The sequence below is a fragment of the Galeopterus variegatus genome, unplaced genomic scaffold (assembly GCF_000696425.1).
Source record: "Galeopterus variegatus unplaced genomic scaffold, G_variegatus-3.0.2 Scaffold434, whole genome shotgun sequence".
NCBI classification, from domain to species: Eukaryota; Metazoa; Chordata; class Mammalia; order Dermoptera; family Cynocephalidae; genus Galeopterus; species Galeopterus variegatus.
Window position 1 is genome coordinate 382,108 of NW_007726545.1, and position 21,424 is coordinate 403,531.

Below are 21,424 nucleotides of genomic sequence, written 5' to 3' on the forward strand. Positions count from 1 at the left end.
AAAGCAATGGATCAATTCCTGGACACACACAATCAACCTAGATTAAATTATTAAGAAATAGAGAACCTGAATAGACCAATAACAAGTAAGGAAACTGAATCAGTAACACAAACTATTTCAATAAAGAAAAGCCCAGGAAGGACCTGAGGGCTTCATTGCTGAATTCTTCCAAACATTTTAAAAAGAACTAATACCAATTCTCTTCAGATTACTTTTAAAAATTGAGGAGGAAGGAATACTTCCAAACTCATTTTATAAGGCCAGCATTACTCTGATTCCAAAACCAGAATCAACAAAAAAGGACACAAGAAAAGAAAACTACAGGCCAATATCCCTATCAAACACAGATGCAAAAATTCTCAACAGGATACTAGCAAACTGAATCCAACAGCACACTAAAAATATCATGCACTATGACCAAGTGGGATTTCAGGATAGTTTAACACATGCAAATCAATAAATGGGATACACCACATTAACAGAAAGAAAATTTCAATTGTCACAGAAGAAGCATTTGGCAAAATTCAACATTCTTTCATCATAAAAACTCTTAACAAACTATGTATTGAAGGTATGTACCTCAATAAAATAAAGGCCATATATGACAAACTCAGAGCCAATATCATACATGATATGGAGAAAAGCTTAAAGCTTTTTCCCTCTTAGATCAGGAACAAGATGAGGATGCCCATTTTTACCACTTCTATTCAGCATGGTACTGGAAGTCCTAGCCAGAGTAATTAGACAAGAGAAAGAAATAAAAGACATTCAAATCAAAAAGGAGGAAGTCAAACTATCCCTGTTTGCAGATGACATGATCTTATATAAAGAAAACCCTAAAGACTCCACAAAAAACTGTCAAAACACATGAATTTAGTAAAGTTGCAGGATACAAAACCAACATACAAAAGTCAGTAGCATTTCTATATACTAATAGTGAACTATCTGAAAAGAAACCAACAAAACAATTCCTTTTACAATAACTACCAAAAAAATTAGAAACCTAGGAATAAACTTAACCAAAGAGGTTGTATTAGTCCATTTCTATTGCTTATAACACAATACCTGGAACTGGGTGATTTGTAAGAAAACAAAATGTACTGCTTACAGTATCAAGAGCTGGGAAGTCCAAAGACCAGAGAACACATCTGGTGAGGGTATTCCTTGGTAATGGTTTTAATGACACAGAGTATCACACTACAGGATGGTGGAAGCAGAGAGACAGACTCCCACATGCTCTCCTTTCAAAGCCCTCAGAACCACGCCCATGGCCACCATTCTTAATCCATTCACTAGGCATGGTCCTCAGAATCTAATCACCTCTTCAAAGCCCCACCTTTCAATGGCCACAGTAGGAGTTCCCATTCTTTTAACAGTCACAGAGGAGAATCAAGCTTCTAATATATAAAACATGGAGGACACAATTTAATCCATGTTAGAGGTAAAAGAACTCTACAATGAAATCTATACAACTTTGAAGAAGGAAACTGAAAAGGACATAAATAAAAGGAAAGATATCCTATGTTCATGGATTGGAAGAATTAATATTGTTAAAATGGCTATTATACCCAAACTGATCTAAACATTTAATGCAATCTCTATCAAAATACTAATGACATTCACCACTGAGATAGAAAAAACAATCCTAAAACTCATACAGAACCAAAAATGACTCCAAATAGCCAAATCAATCCTGAAAAAATGAACAAAGCTGGAGGCATCACACACAGTAAATTGTTCTGGGAAAACTGAACATCTACATGCAGAAGAATAAGACTAGACCCTTACCTCTTCACCAGGTACAAAAATCAACTGAAGATGGATTAAAGACTTAAATGTAAAACTCGAAACTATAAAACTACTAGAAGAAAACATATGGGAGACAATCCACAACATGGGACTGGGCAAGGATTTTTTAAATAAAACTTCAAAGGCACAAGCAATAAAAGCAAAAATAGATAAGTGGGATTATATCAAACTAAAATGATTTTGCATATCAAACAAAACTGTTAACAAAATAGAGAGAACCTACAGAATGGGAGAAAATATTTGCAAACTATACATCTGACAAGGGGTTATTACCAGGAATATATACGGAACTTAAATAACTCAACAGCAAAAACATAAATAACCCAATTGAAAAATAGGCAAAGGATCTTGAAAGACATTTCTCAAAAGAAGACATACAAATAGCTAACGGGATATGAAAAAATATGCAACATCACTAATTACTGCAGAAATGCAAATCAAAAGAACAATGAGATACCACCTCACTCCAGTTAGAATGGTTATTATCAAAAAAGACAAAAGAAAGCAAGTATTGGTTGTTTGGAAGATATGGAGAAAAGAAAATATTTACACATTGTTGGTGGGAGTGTAAACTAGTACAACCATTATAGAAAACTGTATGGAGGTTCCTCAAAAAATTAAAAAGAGAACTACCATATGATCCAGCAATCCCACTACTGGGTGTATACCCAAAGGAAACAAAGTCAGTATTTCAAAGAGATACCTGCACTCCCATGTTTGTTGTAGCACAGTTTACAACAGCCAAGACAATGGAATCAACCTAAGTGTCCAACAACAGATGAATAGATAAAAAAAGTAAAATTGTAATATACAAACACAACTATTCAGCCACAAAAAAGAATGAAATCTTGTCATTTGCAGCAACATGGATGGACTTGGAGGTCGTTATGTCAAATGAAGTAAGCCAGGTGCAGAAAGAGAAATACCATATGATCTCACTCATATGTGGAATCTTAAAATAATAATAATAATAATAATAAAATAGAGATAGATAGTAGACAGACAGTTATCAGAGACTGGGGAGGGGAGGGGAGAATGGAAAACAGAGAGAGGTTGGCCAACAATTAGAGAGGAAGAAAAAATTCTAGTGTTCTATTGCACAGTAGGGTGACAATGGTTAAAAAAATTTTGTATGTTACATAACAGCTAGAAGAGAGGCTTTTGAATTTTTTCAGCACAAAGAAATGATAAATACATGAGGTGAGGATTACATTCACTGATCTGAGTAATTATATAACATGTATATGTATCAAAACATCAGATTGTATCCCATAAGCATGTACAATTACAATATGTCAATTAAAAGAAAATAAAGAGCCTATTCTGTGCCCTCACGTCCTCATAACCGTGCAACTTCCTATTGAGAGGTGAGCATGCATGGCAGAAGAAAGATCACACAAATTTAGGTTCACAGTGGACCTTGAAGCCTGGATGATTCAGCTATTCATAACCCAAATGCTTATCAAAGCCACCACTACAACCTTACTAAGCAGAGATGCAACCTGAAGTAATTAGGGGTGAAAAGATGGGATGTCTGTGACTTTCTTAAAAATACTAAAAGAAAAAGAAAAGATGTGGGGACAGGATAGAATGAGATCACAAAAATGTTTCTGATTGTCAATGATGGATTTGTGGGGTTCATATACTATTCTTTCTACTTTTGTGTTAGAGAAATTCCATGATAAAATAACATACATGTGTACACCACATACACATATACACCAAACTGGGGGAGGGGGAGAATTACCCTTACAGTTTTTATACAATACAGACACCCAAGTCCTGCCCTGGGAGATTCTGAATCAGTGGATCCAGGGAGTGGTTCAGTCATAGTTTGGGGGTTTTGTTTTGTTTTTAAATAATACTACAGATGCCTCTATTGCAAACATCTGGTTAAACATCATTAATCTGGTCCTATCCCATCATTTTATAAAAGAAAATGAAGCCCAGAGAGTTAACATGACTTGTCACACTCATTAATGTCAGAACTAGGAGTATATCCTCAAGCCATATAACTTCTGGTGTGTAGTGTGATAAGTGTATGATATCAATCTCAACAACAAGTAAAGGCTATTAGAAAATGGTTACTTTTTTATGGTCTACAATTCTGTTATTTTTCCTCAATTGCTTCCTCCTGCTATAATTAATATATGACTCATTAGTATTTAAGAACATTCACATTTGTACCAAACAATTAATATGCTGTAGTCATTACAAACATTTGTCTTATTAGGCAAATTGAGTGTGTCTTACAACCTGGCTCAAACTATCAATTTACCTGGTCAATCATGTCTTAATCATATGAATGCCTGAATATATACTTGTGTAGTTAGCTTTAATAACATACAAAGTGTTATTACCTTGATGATTTTTCATGACCTACAATCTCTGTCTTTCACTCTAATCCCTGGCATTCTGGCTTCATCCATCAGTAGTAACTGACAATGCTGTGATGTCTGTCACAACTGACCTTCAAATGCAAAAATCCCATGAACCTTTACCCATTGATAACAGACAGTCTGTAGAATTTGGTTCTAGTAACCAAGCTCTTTTACTTACTTTACTGTTCCTGTCTGGGCTTCAGAGATAATAATACACATCCTTCAACTTTCTCTTACTTCCTATTACTTCTTAGTCTCTTTTACCAGCTCCTCTTCAATGGCCCTCTATTTAAATACTGTTGTACCCTAGAGATCTGTTTTTATCTTTTTATTTTCTTTCCCCATATATCCACCTTGAATAACACGAAGTGCTCTGTGGCTTCGACCACAATCTCTATGCCAATCTCAAAGACATGCCTCCAGCCCTGGATGCTCCTGAGTCCCAGGCCCACGTAGCCAGTTCTCCCACTGGAATATCAACTTGAAACATCAAAAACACTCTCTTCTCTTTCAAGTGTGTTCCTTTTGCTTGATGCTTTATCTTGACAATAAAATCACCCCAGGCAAAACTTGACGAGTCGTTCTAGATTCTTTCTTCTTCCACGCTTCTCACATCCAGCCAGTGGCCATATCCTGTGGGTCCCACTGGCTCACACTCCAACCTTCTTTCCCTTCCCACCCCTGGGCCTTGGCTACAGCCCAGAACTGTTCTAAAAGTTATATATTTTATAACATCAGAAACCCATGTTCATTGTACTACACCCATCAGGCCACGGTTGTTATATATCCTTCTTAGAGTCTTTCTGCGATTTTGGGGGGAATCAAGGATCATGGTAAAGAATCCATGGATTTAAAGTCATATAAATTTAGTTTCAAACTCCAGCTCCACCACTTCTTATCTAATCTTAAGTAAGTTGCTTAAGTTTCTGATCCTCACTTTCCTCAAATGAAAAAAAAAAAAAAAATTAGACAATAAAGCACTCTATCGAGACTACCATGAATATTAAATGAGATAATGTATGTAAAATGTCTAGCATCATGCCTGACCTCTGGTAAGCATTCGAAACAATCATAGCTATTATTACCCCTCTCAAAAACAGCAAGATACTATTCACTGACTTGTAACTTCCTTTTTTCACATAGTAACATATCACGAATATCTTTCAATGCCAATATACACAGGTGTGTATTTTCATAGTATTTCATTATATTTATATGCTGTAACGTATTTAATTAGTCACCTCTACTCTTTTGGATTATTTCTAATTTTGGCCAGTATTAAAAAATGGCAATGAACTTAACCATAAATATTTGCATGCTAGTTGTAGTATTCCATTTGGAGGAATTTTTAAGTCCAATGAGAAGCATGGTTTTCAGGCCTTTGCCACATGCCAACTTCACTCTGAAAAGACTCTACCCAATTTATGTGCAATACTTCCATCTACAATGAAATTACCCAGCATCTCCTACCTAACCTATCTTACACACCTCCAATTTTTCCTTTACCTACAATAAAGTGACTGCTCTAAAATACAAATATAATCACATAACTCCTGGGGCCACAACCTTTCAGCAGTTTCCTGCAGTATACAGAATAGAAGCAGAAGTATACGTTCCCCTTGAGCCCTGTCCCTGCTTTCCCTCTGACCCTGCTTCTCTATGCACCACCCTGGCCAGACAATATGACCCGATTTTCCCTCCAAACATCCCCACTTAGATGTCTAATAGACACCCCACACTCAACAGGCCCCAAATTGAAATTGTGATCTTCCCTGTCAATTCCATCCTTCCAATTTCTCAGGCCAAAACCCTTCAAGAGTCATATTTGACTTCCTTCTTCCTTTACATCTCATATAATTTCCATCAAGAAATTCCAATAGCTCTAACTTACAAAAAAAAAAATATCCAGAATCTAACCACTTCCCCACTTCTGATGCTGATACCCTGGGTCTGAGCCACAATCATCTCTCACCTTGATTTTAAAACCTCAAAAATAGCCTCCCCATTTCTATCTTTGTTCCCCTACGGTCTATTCTCAACACAACAGCCCAAAGGATTATTTTAAAACATAGTATAAGATTTTCAAGCCTTTGCTCAAAACACTGCAACGACCCTATTTCACTCAGGGTAAATCTAAATTTCTAAAAATGGTCTACAAGGCCCTATGTAATCTAGTGTATTGCCCCTCTGACCTCATTTCATACCATCATGCTTGCTGGCTTCACTCCAGCCATATTCACTCCTTGCTAGTTCTCAAACACCTTAACCCTTGCCTTTAAGGCTTTCGCACAGACTATTCCCTCTGCTTGGAATGAACTTCCTGAGATACATACACAGCTCATCTCCGTGCCCTCCTTCCTGTCTTTGTCCCAATGAATAACACCCAGACTACTCAACTTAATACTGCAAGAGCCTTCCCCTCCAAATTCCCCTTTTTTCCATTTTGATTTTATTATTTTTTAGAGCACTGACCACATACTAACACAGTATGTAATTTACTTATTAAGTTTAAAACTTAAAGTTCTATAACAGCAGAATTCTGTATCTGTTTTGTTCAGTAATGTATTTCAGGTGCCTAAATGCCTGGCACATAGTAGGAACACTGTTTGACAAATGGATAAAAGACCCCAGGCAATTTCATGCCCTACAGTTTTGTGTTGCATATTCAAATGGTTTGAGGGGAGAGTCTAGAAAGTAAATCAACAAAACAGAATGAGGGAGGGGGGATGGCTTACAGCAAAGTGGGTGGCCTATGTTCCATCCAAAAGGAACAGCTGCTACTCAGATTCAGGCAATTGTTACCCTGCTGGAAAGCAGGCCCCCTCCTGCCAGGGGATGTCAGATGCCCCTACATCCAATTTGTCATTAAGATGGCAGCCCAAACTTAAACCTTTGAGTTTTAAAATTCTGTCAATAGAATCTTATGCAAAAAAACATAAATAAATAAAATTAAAATTAAAAGAACTTTTTAAAAATCTCTGATTATCAGTGACTTATCACATATTGCCAGTATTTGAACTTATCTTGGACTTCTGTTTGTTGTTCTGTAATTGTTTTCTGTGTATATTTATTCTTCCTAATAAAATGACACCCACTTGAAAAGAAAATTCTGGAAACTGATTAAAAATCTTCAACCAAAATGCCAGGCCAAACAGACCTCCATCGTGGGCTGCCATGCCAGGAAGTTTCCACTGCAGGTTATTTTAGATCTCTCTCTTCTAGTGATGCCTGAAAAACATCTCAGCTTGGCTCCTCAAGAAAGTCTCTCTGATGTCTACTTTCGGTTTCGTAGCCCATGGTACCCGGGTCAGGCTTCAGTCACATCCCTCTAGCACCTCTGAGTTACATTCCTTCTACATCCCTCTCCTAGCTCCCTGAAGGTCACCAGTCAGCTCCAGCTTCCTTCAAGTACCTAACATGGAATGGGAGCGTGGCACTGAGGAGATGGCACTTTGTTAAATAACTGATTTCACAGAAGAGAAAACCAAAACTCAGAGAAGTGAAGTTATAGCTAACGCATGATAAAACTGAGATTTAAATCCCAAGCCTTAAAATGACAATACAGCTTTTAAATAGTGGATTAATAATTCTCAGACCAGCTCATGTGTAATTAACCCAAAATGCAAACTTAAGAAATCCAAAGTAATGCTGTTTTTCTATAAAATGACAAAATTACTTATATATTCTATCTCCAAAAAGTAACCTTTTAATTTTTGTCTAAGGATTTAGTATTAAAAAGATACATCACAAATGCATCCTTAAGTTGATATTAAGCCTCAGAGTATCATGGTATAACTGCCTTAAAAAAGACAAGACTATAATGTCACTTAAGTTAATAATGCATAAACAGGGCCGAGCCCCTGGTGCACTCAGGAGAGTGCGGCACTGGGAGCGCAGCGGCACTGGGAGCGCAGCAGCGCTCCCGCCGCGGGTTCGGATCCTATATAGGGATGACCGGTGCGCTCACAGCACTCACTGGCTGAGCTCGGTGCGGCTGGGCTCAAAAAGGACAAAAAAAAAAATAATAATAATAATGCATAAACAGGGCCGAGCCCCTGTTGCACTCAGCACAGGGCGGCACTGGGAGCGCAGCAGCGCTCCCGCCGCGGGTTCGGATCCTATATAGGGATGACCGGTGCGCTCACAGCACTCACTGGCTGAGCTCGGTGCGGCTGGTCTCAAAAAGGACAAAAAAAAAAATAATAATAATAATGCATAAACAGAGCTACAAAACAATATATTCACATATTTACAATGGTGTTAGAGGTAATAGAACATTCTAAAGTTAAACAAAAATGATATCTCAAAAATTCTTTCTAGTCTTAGGATAATATCGAGTCCTTTCTCAAAAAATATAAATATTATTTACAATTTCCCTTTATTAAATGTAATGGGTTTTCTTAAATACTCAAAGATTGATTTAAAAAATTTACTATGCCAAGAAAGCATTATTTTTTTAAAGTGAGAGCTATATTCAGGAGAAAAAAAAAATGTAAAGCTACTGGATTCCTAAAAGCAGGACAAAGCAGACAAAGGCTGATAATCGCATTTTCACATTATTCCACAAGATGTCAGCATGTAACTGAACAACCTCAATGGTGGTGGTGTTGGGGGCTGGTGTATTCACTTAAATAGAACAATAGAAACCCTCTCATTTCATGATCTTACGCTAGAGCTTGATAACTCCATAAATGTATTTTCATGTACATTTCATTATTGTAAACCCAGTTCTTAATATATTCTTACAGTAGCTTGTAAATACTGATATTTAGACATTTCTTTTTTGAAACATCTTAATTTTCTTCTGTGCAACAGAACTCACCCAAAATAATTCTTCTGGTCAAATTAAGAACCTTCAAATACATATTTAAAGTCCAGGATTGATCCTAGGCACCACACGGACATTGGCTTACTTGTCTATCTGGATTATTTATTTTTTCCCATTTTACAGATGAGAATATTTAAGAAAAAATGATCAGTGGTTCACACAGAGGATTCTTTATTCAGTATGCATTATACATTCAGTGGGCAACTAGAGTCTCTGCAGGAGGGGTGTGCTTGCATGTGCGCACGCGCATATTCTCTCCTGTTCTCTGCCTTTGTTCACCATTAAGAACTAACTTGCTGAGTCACCAACACCTGACCAACTGTCAATACTGATCAGGTTAATATAGTAGGATATAGTTATTGTTATTGATGCCTTTAACTTAAAATCAGTACCACCTCCTAGTACATGGTAGAAAGTCATGCTATGAAAACACACACAAAAAAATTTTTTTGGTATAAAAATACTGAAATATGAATAAATACATATTTTTAAAGATTCTCTTACATCATTTGTATTCTTATCTTGCTTTTCATGTTTTTCTCGGTCATAAGCCATTTTCTTCAGCAATTTCTTCATGGCTTTTTTATCTTTTTTATGATTTTCAGTGTTTTGCTTCCTCACTTGGTTTACAATAAACTTGGGAATCTACAGAAAAAAGAAATTAAATTTGAGTAGAAAAACAGAAATGGCACCATTTTAAACTACAGAAATAATTATCTTTATTTCTTAGATTGAGAGAAGAGTAAAGGTTTTGTCTATTTGATAAGACTGTGCCATTTTACATGCACTATTCATTAAATCTGGGAAAAGAAAATGCATCATAGTACCCATTCACCAGGTGTACAGAGCATCCACATGATGTAATTTACTACCCATTGATTAAGGTTCTGAAAGAGACTTTATGAAGTTCAAGGACATTGTGGCCATCTTCCATGGATGTGAAGACTGCAGACTCCCTGAGTTGATTGCCAGTAGAGACCACCACCTCACAGTTCTTTCCTTTAGCGGCCTCCCATCTATCACCCCTCTGGCTAATCTACAGTCCTCGTCCCCTTCTAATAACCACCCAGCCTCCACTGTCGCAAGAGAAGGAAAAACACCAAAAAACTAGAGCTGACAAGTAGTTAGCAATAATCCAGGAGAAATTTATCCTCAGAAATCACATTAGCAAAAACAAAACATTTTAAGTTACAGAAATGTAACCATGAAATAATGTTGGCATTTTAAAAATTGAGGTTTAATAAATGGATATTAATATTTAAAAAAACATTTGAAATCACCTATATCAGTTGCCTTTTCATAGATTATAAAAATTAAAAAAGAAACAACCAAGGTCAAGGGTTTGGATCCTCATACCAGCCAGCACCTCCTCCCACCCCCCCCCAAAATAAAAAATTTAAAAAGACGTCAGGATCTAGATATCATCACTCTGTCTTTTTAACAGATTAATGTTTGAGGGTTCCTCAAAATAAGTCAGACTGAAATATTCGATATTACAGTTGTGCCTGGAATTTCTTTAGTTCATTTTTCTAAATGCCTATACAATGCTTTCTTGACAATTATAAAATTGACTGGAAAAATGAGACCTTAATCAACTAAACCTCTCATCCACCACCATGTTCTGATTATCTGTCAAAACTCAAGCTCAAAATAAGGATAAAACAGAAGAAACCAGTTTCAAGACACTCTCAGTAATCAGGGTGCAAAATGTATGTATCCCTTTAACTAAAGGGTCATGAAAAATAAGTGGGAATAATCTGAAGTCAAGACAGCAGGAGCTTTAAAAAAGACAACAGGCCTAAATGTTGAAAAGAGGGAAAATGGATGGAAGTAAATAAGTAAAAAGTACTTCTTACAAGGCATATTTTAAGATAATTTCATGATTTTGAAACAGAAATTCACAGGGCCCTCTTACCTATGTGAATAAAACACCTTTAATATTTTCTGCAGTCACAAATTTTAAATGTAATTTTATACAGCTGGTAACAAAAATACAATGTGGGTGTTTTTTAAACCATTAAGAGAAAAGTATATTACATTTTTTATATTGGCTTTATAAAATTATGTTCAAAATCACCATAAACAATGATGCTAGGAAATTAGACAGTCATTAACAAAGCTTAAAAATATATACGTACGGTCCACAGAAGTTTTTGATACTTAATCAGTAAATGCATGATATTTGCTGTCCCAGCTGCCATTACAAATTCTCGCTGTTCGCCGGACTTCAAACCCAGTGTATGACACATAAAGAGATTCGGGGCCATGACCATTGCGACATTCATGACTGTCATTTTATTTTTCTCCTTATTATCTATTACTCTCTGGAGAAATTCAAGCAAGGCCTGAAACAGAAATAACTCTTTGAGATTTGTGTCGTCCATGAAGATAAGAGATTAAAGCATGGTAGCATACAGGATTTTTATTTCATTCAAAAAATAAGTTGTGCATAGCCACAGTCAGCTAGCCACATCCAACAGGCTTTGTCATCGAAGTTTCTCCATTTGGTTGGCACACTCTGAGAGGATGCTTTGCATCTACTTAGGACCATGGCACTGGGGAATGAGGCAGAGGTCATCTAGAATGAGGGAGCAAGGAGAGGATCAGAGAAGCGTCAGACCTCTAGCCTGAAGGTGCCATGGAGCGTTGAAAAGTAGTTTAAAATATGCAAACATTCACTTGTTGCAGGACGTGCTCTACTTTATCTCTAGGGATTAGGGGGGAAAATTGCTTAAAAAGGCTCATTCAACTTCAGTTTCATTTGCTTGAGGGCACTCAACAGCTGGCTGACAAGGAACCTAAAAAGAACGAAGATTGTGATGGAGATGGAGGAAGAATGAGAAGAGACCAAAGAGAGGAGAGTTTTTAAAAAATGAATGAAGGAATGAATGAGAAGGAACTTTTCACCAGAACAGGCTAGATTGTGCCCAGCTGATGCCACCTCTACTACAGACACTCATCCTCTGAGCCTCTCTTCTACAAAAGCCACAGGCAGCTTAGGTCCCCCTACTCTGATAGCGTTTAAGGTTTCAAGTTTTTCTTTTGCCTTCTTACTTAATTTGGTCTACAATAATTATCACTACACAGGTATTCAATATTCTCTCTGGGTAAGGCAGTGTATTAAGCACATTATTAGAAAAGATTTCAATCCTTTCTGCTGTAATTATACCCATTTTACAGATGAGAAAACAATGTTTTAGAGAAATGTAAGTAACTTACTGGAGGACACAGAGCTAACAAATGGTGGAGAAGGAATTTAATTGCAGTTTTGTATCTGTTTTTTGTTTCTGAACTAAAAGAATCATGTTTTTACATTTAGCCTAAAATCCCTCCCTGAAAAAGGCCTAATATACCATACCAAAAGAAAACAAAAACAAACCAAAAAACCTGTGTGTCTATCTTTCACAGGATTTCAGGGGGAAAAAATTCCTCTCAGTGCTGACAGGTTGATCTTGAATCAAGTTTAGCTGCTAGATAGACCAAGAAAACTTGAAACAAACGAAAAAGACAGAGGCTTAATATCTAAAAACGAGATTTATGTATCTAATTTCTGGTACAGTGCTCAGAAAGTTAAATTGTAATCCAAGCATAAGCTTATATAGAAACAACACATTCTTAAATGAGGACAAAAGATTAATTGGTGAAGTATGAAAACAATATTTAATTTTGTTCCATAGAGATCAGAATAACTGTTCAGGGACCAGTGTATCTCTTTCTTTTTCAGCATAAATTACAGAGATTAGAAAATAAACCATTTTAATTGTGGTGTGTATATGCAATACAAGGTTATTCAAAAATATTACGATCACAATATGGGTTGGGGGGAGAGAAGGGGAGGGGGAGCGAGGGGAAGAGAGGGAGAGATGGGGAGAGAGAGAGAGAAAGAGAGAGAAGGAGAGAAAGAGAGAGAATAGATATGAAATCAGTAAGATGTTAGCCTAGCCCTTGCTGAAAGAACTGCAGTATTTTCTCTTCATCTGAACTGTAAGAACTGCCCCATTTTAAAAAAGTATTCACTTTATCCCCAGCCAGGTGTTGTAGAAGCATCACTGGACTCACGCTCGGAGAACCCAGGTTTGAGTCCCAGCACAGTTGGTTACTTATTAGCTACGTGTGAACTTAGGGTAGATCTTTTTGCAACTCTGCTCTTTAAAGTTTTCTCATTTGTAAAATGAGAATACTAATCTCCTAGCTTGCAAGGACTGTGGTAATATATATATATATAATGAACTGATTAAAACTACAAGAAGGATAAGTGTCAATAATTACGGTAACATGGATACCCCTCTTGATATCTTAAAATGAGTCTTTGCTATTCCTCCGAGTCAAAAGTAGGTATGATCACTTGTCCAAATGCACAATAATCCAAAATAAAAGGTAGTTCTGATTAAGCAGTTTGCCCAAAGACAGCCATCAATTCATGTTATGCCAGGACGTGGTGTTTAATACAATTCCTCCTAATCCTTAGGCTTGCTGTAGAAACATTTTACCCAAGTCATATACATGATTCGGCCCCTCCAAATGACAACTGAAGAAGTGGTGCTAGCACTGGATTAATTGGAGAACTCTGTGCTAGGCTTCCTGAAATTATATTGTGATGGAGTTTCCCTTCTTTTACAGAACTGAATTTATGGTTTAATCTCTTGCACATATGGCATACTTGTTACAATGTTTCTATTATTAGAGTTCTTGTTTGAAACCTTCAGGGCTGGCTAGTTAAGTCACCAAATCTTAAGTAAATAAGTAAAATTACTTGTTTGCATCTCCCAGTTTTTGACCAAGAAAAACACGATTTCCCCCCTTAATTATAAAATTATGCTTCTATGGTTAGCTCAATTGGTTAGATCATGGTGCTGATAATGCCAAGGTCCAGGGTTCAATCCCTGTACTCACCAGCTGCCAAAAAATAAAAAAATAAAATTATGCTTCTAATAATCTCATATGCAAAAAATTCTACCCCCCGCAAAAAAAAATACCCTAAAAATTTTAAAATAATTTTTAATCAGAACTTATGAAAGAACATGCCTGGGACTTTGAAGGCAAAGTGCAAAGAAAAGTTCTTAGACCAGCCTTGCCAAGCAACCATATTGCAATAAGAGTTCCTTCCTTCAACTCTCTGAACTCTTTTGAATGTAGGTATATTTTAAGTAAATCATGTAAAATTCCCACCTTATACCACTCATTCACAGGCTGTCATGCAAACAGGCACCTTCACGTGAATAAAATAAAGATAATCCTTTCTCTTTCTGGGAAGCAGAAGCTTTGTGTCAAGGACACGGCTGGCAAGCAGAGGACAGGCTGGAAATCAGCCCCACTTTGTCCCAGGCCATATGTCCTTGTTTCAGCCACAGTCTATGACCCTTACACAGAAACCCTGGTCACACAATGTTTAAATGTAACCAACCCTTTCTGAAGTTGGTATCTGTCTCAAAAACAAAACCTAATGGGGCCTTCTGAGTTATTCATTTGACAATCAGTGAAGCAAAGATTTTTTTTTTCTTTTTTACTTAGTAAAGGAATAACTCTTTGGAAGTTCTCCTACAGCAGTTGTACTGTTTCGCCTCCAGTAATCCTCATAAGTTGCTTCATCTCAACAAGTTCAGTATATACATTCATTCCATGGGCATTAAGGAACTATTATTCATGTAGTTATAGTTCAAGGAGTTTTAATGAGCTACAGAAAAAAATTTCCAAGATTAGCTGACTAGGGGTTTTGTTTTCTTGACATGAAATTTCTTGACATGAGATTTCATTTTAAATAGAAAGAAATATAAGGGGTAAAGAGGCAAGGGTCCTACCCTACCTATACAGGAAAAAAAAAAAAAATTAAGACAATGGCAAAGATTGAGGTAAATACTCTTCCTAAATTATATTTAATTTTTTCCCTTTTTCCTTTATAAAAGTTTATAATTAAACCTCCTACAACTACTCTATAAACTTCTGCCATTAATGAAAATGAAAATAGTGTGGAACAATCCACTGATTATAAGAGCCTTATAATAAACAGTATTAAATCATGTGAATATTAGACCAAATCACTTTGAAATGATGTTACAAATCAGAATTCAGGCTAAGCTCTTAGAGAAATAACCAGTATTGTTTGAGTTGGTTTATCTTTTGACTAATGAACGTTTCATATCATCACTATGACATTTTGAACTCTACCACTTGGAACTACAAACAACCGTAACATCTTTAGGCAATGGTAGATCATATTTAATGAGCACTAGGATTTTCATATTAAATGTTTATTTTTCACCTTATTAAAACATGTTCCTTAAAAATTTTTTTAAAACACAGAAAAATAGAAGAAAAAAACAAAAAGCACCCACATTTCCATTAACCAACGAACATCAATCACTTGCTTTGGTAGAAAAAAATGTTACAGTGAAAATTAAGAAACAAAAAAACCAAAACCTAATAATATTAATAAAATAACCAACCTAATAAATAAATTGAGGTAAAGGCTTTTTTTCAACATCTGTCCTTAAAAGTAGGCCTTTTCTTTATAGACTTTTATTAACATTTCCAAAATAAACATCACATTGTTTTGCCACAAATAATGAAAAATTACTCCATTCAGTTCTAAATGATATTTAATGTAAATGAACCCAGCTGACCTTCAGTGTGTCCCGGTTTGCATCAGGTAGGAGTATAACAAGAAGGTTCAAAGCCTGTAGTTGTTGTTTCTTAGTTGGAAGATCTGCAAATAGATTAAATAAATCTGAATGCTTTTCTTTACTGCACATTTTCCTTTCCTTTCTTTTTCCATTTTTTAAGAAAAAAAAGTTATTTGGCATAAACATTACTGTGAAATGTAAGGCACGACGCCTGAGCAGTAAGCCTTGTTGAGAGTGTGTTTGTGGGAGATCAGCAAAAGCAGCTGCTGTTCAGAGCTTCCTCTCTCAGAATGCTCACTTCCAACTGCGATCATATGACAAGCGGCCTTATGTTTGCAGACACGCCACAGAGCTTTGGAAAAAATTTTAACTTCCACATGATAATTATTCCCCACTAAAAAGAAGATTGGACCTTCCATGATATGGGATCAGGGTGCATCTATAAGAGTGAAGTTTGTTTCTTTTAATGGGGAGTGAATAAACGCATGGTAAGAATCCATTACTTCCAACATGAATAATGCAAAACAGGGCCTGGAACACAATAGGTGTTCAATAAATGTTTGCAGAATGAATTAGAAAACCAAGCAACTTAAAGAACAGTGTTATAATACCAATGTTCAGATCCCCCAAATGGCCAGCTGCCAAAAAACCAAAAATCAAACCAAAAAACAAAAAAAAACCAAGCAGCAATTAAAAAGTCTAAGAGGTGCATTATTATCATTGATACTATATTTTCAGGAAATGTACACAAAATAGCACAATTTAACTATTACAAAATATTTTAAACAGAAGATGATCTCTTTTGTTTAAACAAGAAATCTGTTAAGAAAACATACTTCACACAGACGGTGATTTCAGTCATATCTCTCCTAGAAATTCTGAAGAAATGTTATGATATGAGATGACTCATGAAATCATCTCAATATTGCATGCTATAAGAATAGCCTGGAACAGTTCTGGTTGACACTGTAGCTCACCGCAATTGTAAACAGTGCCCCTCTTCCACTCTTAATTTCCAGTGTGGAAATTAAGTATATGGTCACTTGAATGTGGTGATGGCATTTTTCCCTTTTGTAATAGCCTCCAGGAGTAAAAGGAATAATTATACCAGTACATAAACTTGATAAGATCTCTGTTCATTGGGAAAGGAATCAAGAACTATTAGAGACCTTAAGTTGGACCTGGCCCAGGACCACAAAGTGATAAGACATGAAAAGTAGTTTGTGGACCTCCACCAATGAGGCTGCAAAATGCCTTGTTCCATGTTTCTGCATGACAACTTCAGAATTTAATTTTTGCAGAAATGCTCACAGACTCTACTGCATCTCCTTGTGCTTTTATGATAACTGTTAATCCACAGCTTCTCCAGTAAGTGTTGCTTTTAACACTTGGCAAGAAAAATGTATCAGAGATCTTACATGACTCATTCTATTATAAGAGAAACGTGAAGTTTCCAGGTTTTAGCATTGAAATGTATTGCTTAAATGCCATGCAATTAATCATTACCCAAAGAGAACATTCTGTTATTTATTCAGAGATGTATATTAATAAAAGAAAAAGAAAACAATGTATGGCATTTGAGCACCTACTGACATCAATGAGTCAATATATCTATTCGAATACAATTGGTTATCTTCTTTGAGATGCCAAGTGTCATTAAAACAATTAATATGGATGACACCAGCATAGGGACTGCATCAAAGGGAGATGATACTTACTCTGGACAGCCTGAAAAGCTTTGAGATACTCTACGCTGAGCAGTGGCTGGGGCAGCTCCCGGATGAAGAGCTTCAGCAGGCTGGCCGCGTCATGCTGTTTGACACTTTCCCAATTAAAAGTCCCTTCATAAAATTTTGCTTCTAGTTCTTGGCAAAGATTCTGAAAGCCACAAGGGGGGAAAAAACCCAGCTATCAGTAAGTGCATTCTTTTCCTGCTCAGGGTGTGATACATTTTTCACTTAACAAGAGATTCTACTCTTTAGAAAAGACGTTATCAAAGTACCAAAAGTCTTAAAAAATACTGCTCCCCCCACCCTGGTTGTACTTTACCAATAAAAAATTGTACCCAGAGCCATTTTTTTTTTAAATTTACACATTTTCCTGTACACGCAACATGCCTTAAGTAGTAAAGATATAAAGATTGGTTAAAATAGCCTTTCTATGTGGGGGCTTCACCTAGATACTGTAATTCTTCATTACATTTTTAAAAATTAAGAAAAACTAAGTTTATGTTTTAAATTATTTAGAAGTATATTATATAAAATTCATAATCAATCTGCAGGCTCAAAGCAGAAGGCTACCTCTGATTAGCCACCTCTGGGAAATGAAAAACCAAATTCTATAGCAAATGAGGCATGAAAATACATCAATACACCTAGGTACACAGTCATCCTGCTGCCAGCTGCAGAGAACAGTTTGAGTCCACGTAGAATTAGAAATACCTAATTCACTTATCTCAAGGACTTTACAAAATTTGCCAGGCAAATTATTACTAATCAATTAATTTAGTTTCTATTTTCTGTATGCTTTTTTGCTGTGGCATAAATCTTATCAAGCTAGAAATCCTTCCAAGTTTTTGTCACTCCCTTTTATTATTTGAAACCATTCTCCCAAAGAATATTCTTTATTTTTCTTGTTAGATGAATTTATCACATTTTCTCTTCCCAACACAACCCCTTCCTCCACCCCAATTATTTTTGTAATTGGTGAAAAACATGAAGGTGAACCTAGAAATGGGGAGGGGGGGGAAAGAGGCAGAGAGAGAGGGAAGGAGGGAGGGAGAGAAATAAAGGGAGGGAAGTTGATAAGGGGGACATGGGGAGGGAGAGAGAGAGGGCAGGGGAGGGCAACAGAGAAAGATGGAGAGAGGAGGAGAGGAGGGGAGGAATAGAAGGAGGGAGAGAATAACAACAAGAGATTTGGTGGGGCAGGGGAGAAAAGAAGCCACCCAAATTTTTGCATATTCTCTTTAAATTATTTATAACAGACCAGCTGCTGAATAATTTGGCATATGATGACAGGCTGGGTTGAAGAGTTGAGCCAGCTGAATCCACTTAATTGGCCTTCTTAGAAATTACATTTAGTTGAACTTGTCCTTCTGCCAGCCTTCCCATCTCCAAGTAAAATCCACATTATAGTCACTACACTGGACTAAAGTAAATGTGGTTTTCCCTCCTGTGAGGTGGCTCTGAAAAGTCAGTTGAGAAGCACTATTCTTGCTGATACGGGTAATATGAAGTCACATTACTTGCTTCTGAGGGATTATTTCTTTGTAAGAGAACATACTTCTCACAGAACTTAGAATTGCATGCAATGCCCATGATGGACTGCTGGTGAACTTGCCATCGGTGTTAGTAAATGAAGTGAGACAATGGCAAGTTACCAAGCTTACAGACACACCAAAACAGTTTCAGCAACCTCTTTACACCAGATACCAAACCCGAAGGACACAAGCTGAAATTTGTGAGCAGAGTATATCATGTTACTTGAATCCTATTAAAATGAGGTCACTATGTATTAAGAGCCAAGCATCGAAACTTGTGTCCTAAATGGAGGAAACTTATCAGGATAATCAGGTGATGCAAACTGTGGAATGTGTGAATAGTATTTCCAGTCCTGGCAGCACCACAGCCAAGGACAACATGCATCCACCAAGAATCATCTCATCGTGATCTAGCTCTAAAGATTTCCCATAGAACAGGTCTTAAGGAAATGAACAGAGACCACCTCTTCCCTGTCCTTTTTCTTTTGGATTTTCAAATTCAGGAAGACAATATATTGAATGTGGGTAGTTACTTGTGCTATCTCAGTCTAGAGCTAAAGCTGGATATAGAAGAAGGTCAGGGTAAAAGAGATTGAAATAACTGCTAACCAAAAACTTTTCCTGGATAAATTTTCCAGATAAAGCTATAATTTCAAATGTAAGTCCCCTTTAAAATGGACATTCCTTGGGAAGCATACATAGTATGCATCACTATAGGGTACTCCCATCTTTATTGTGCATTCGTTGGAAGTTTTATTTCCCAGCAGAAATTTGGGCACAAAGACGAAAGCAGAACGATACACCGTGCCCTGGGATGGTGGAAAGGAGATGTCATCCAGAGAGGAAAAAAGGGCGAGGGGGGAAAGGGAGATCAAATTGGAAAGTCTGGCAATCACCAGACTTGGGCTACCCTGGATACAGTAAGACAGGGAACTAGGAGAAGCAGGAAGGCTGCTGAGACTGTGTCATCTGCCAGGTCACTGTGACTAATAATGTATGGGGACTAGTGTCAGGGACCCTAATCTGCTTGCTTCCTGGAGTCTGTGTTCCTGCCTTTTTTTTTTTTGAAACTCAGTTGCTATTACTCATCCTGACTAAATCTATCACCAGCTCCCTAATAATATCTTGAGTCATCATGTTCTCTTGATCATAGTGTTTTTATAGGTAATATAGTAACTTTGAAAAATGAAAACTTATGAAAAAACAGAAGGGACTGTAAAAAAAAAATGAAATATAAGCTGAATGTTAAGAGGTTTTATTGTTTTATTTTTTCCACTTTACTAACAATGGGAGAAAGGGGTGGGGAGGACAAGTTAGCTTTTAAAATGCAAAGGTATAATTAAACAATAAAGTTTTACATTAGCGGAAGCAAGGGTTTACCTTGATTCTGATGGCAGCTCCAGGTATACGTAAGAGACCTTCGGTTCCCAACCCTCCCTCTTCAATTCGAGAAATCAGCTGTATATAGAAAGAAAAACATTCCGATTTTGATATTTGTAACAGGTACAATTCCAAATTTAACATCTGTTTCACATACAAATAAATGAAAATTGACATGCAAAGCAGATTTTATGAGGTTTTGAATGCTATAGTACTACCACTATCCTTCAAAACAGTAAGTCCAAAAACTTTACTGGTAATTTAGGAAAAGTTGGGTCTTATTTTACTTTGTGACAGAAGTGTATAATTTCACACAACAGCTGTGGAACACCAAACAAATGGAGAATGAAGATGTTCATTGTTTAAAAGCAACTAAGAACATCCGTTTCGTCTGCTTATCTAGAAACATACATTCTGCAATCAAATCAATCTTATGAAATTCTAGTGTTTGCACATTTACACTTCATTTTTAGTTTGTGCCAAGAAAGAATTATTTATGATATGAAGAAAAAAAAAACTGTTTGCAAATATTCACTCTTAAGACTATGGTGGTAAAGAAAAATATTCCAGTAGGGGGCTTCTAAATCATACTCAGTGCCCAATGAATACATACAGATCTATCTCCAGAACCCCACTACAATAAAGTTATTTTTATATGTGTATAAATATATATGGCAGAAACCCACAAAAATAAGGCAAATGGGCAAAATACAATGACAAACTGTTGGAAGCAAAGAAGATAAAAGAATGGTCAGTTTCCTGGCAGAGTGATCTTCCAATTGGATATGCATTCCCTTGGCAGCACACAAAGACTTTACAGAGGGTATTCTGCTATTTTAAGAAAATCAATTTTCATGTCTTCAGTTTAAATAAAGACATTTACTTGCATCATATAGGTTTTCCTTCCTACCACCCACACCATTTCCACAATAGCCTTCTCCTAGTTAAAGACAGACTTGTCCTTCACTCATCTGCAATCTCACTACAATACCCTCTGAATGCCCTCAGGCATAAAATCTTCCAGAGTGCCAAAAGAATGTAAATAAAATACTTTTTTTCAGGGAAGCCTCCTTTAATGATTAACCAAGGCCCTATAATCTACATAGAGCTTATACTGTTTTCCCCTTGCATATGAAAGTGTCTG

General features: G+C 36.5%; 1 protein-coding gene across 2 annotated transcripts in view; it reads right to left on the bottom strand.

The window, feature by feature from the left end:
- The window catches only part of ARHGAP18 (Rho GTPase activating protein 18), a 183,268-nt gene that overhangs the window by 15,736 nt on the left and 146,108 nt on the right, over positions 1 to 21,424 (bottom strand). For both annotated transcript variants that reach the window (XM_008568712.1, XM_008568711.1), the window contains exons 8-12: positions 20,281 to 20,358; positions 17,357 to 17,516; positions 15,639 to 15,721; positions 11,157 to 11,363; positions 9,523 to 9,663 (exon numbers count right to left, since the gene is read on the bottom strand). In XM_008568712.1, coding sequence (XP_008566934.1) covers positions 9,523 to 9,663; positions 11,157 to 11,363; positions 15,639 to 15,721; positions 17,357 to 17,516; positions 20,281 to 20,358 — 669 coding nt within the window. The remainder of the gene's footprint in view (positions 1 to 9,522; positions 9,664 to 11,156; positions 11,364 to 15,638; positions 15,722 to 17,356; positions 17,517 to 20,280; positions 20,359 to 21,424) is intronic.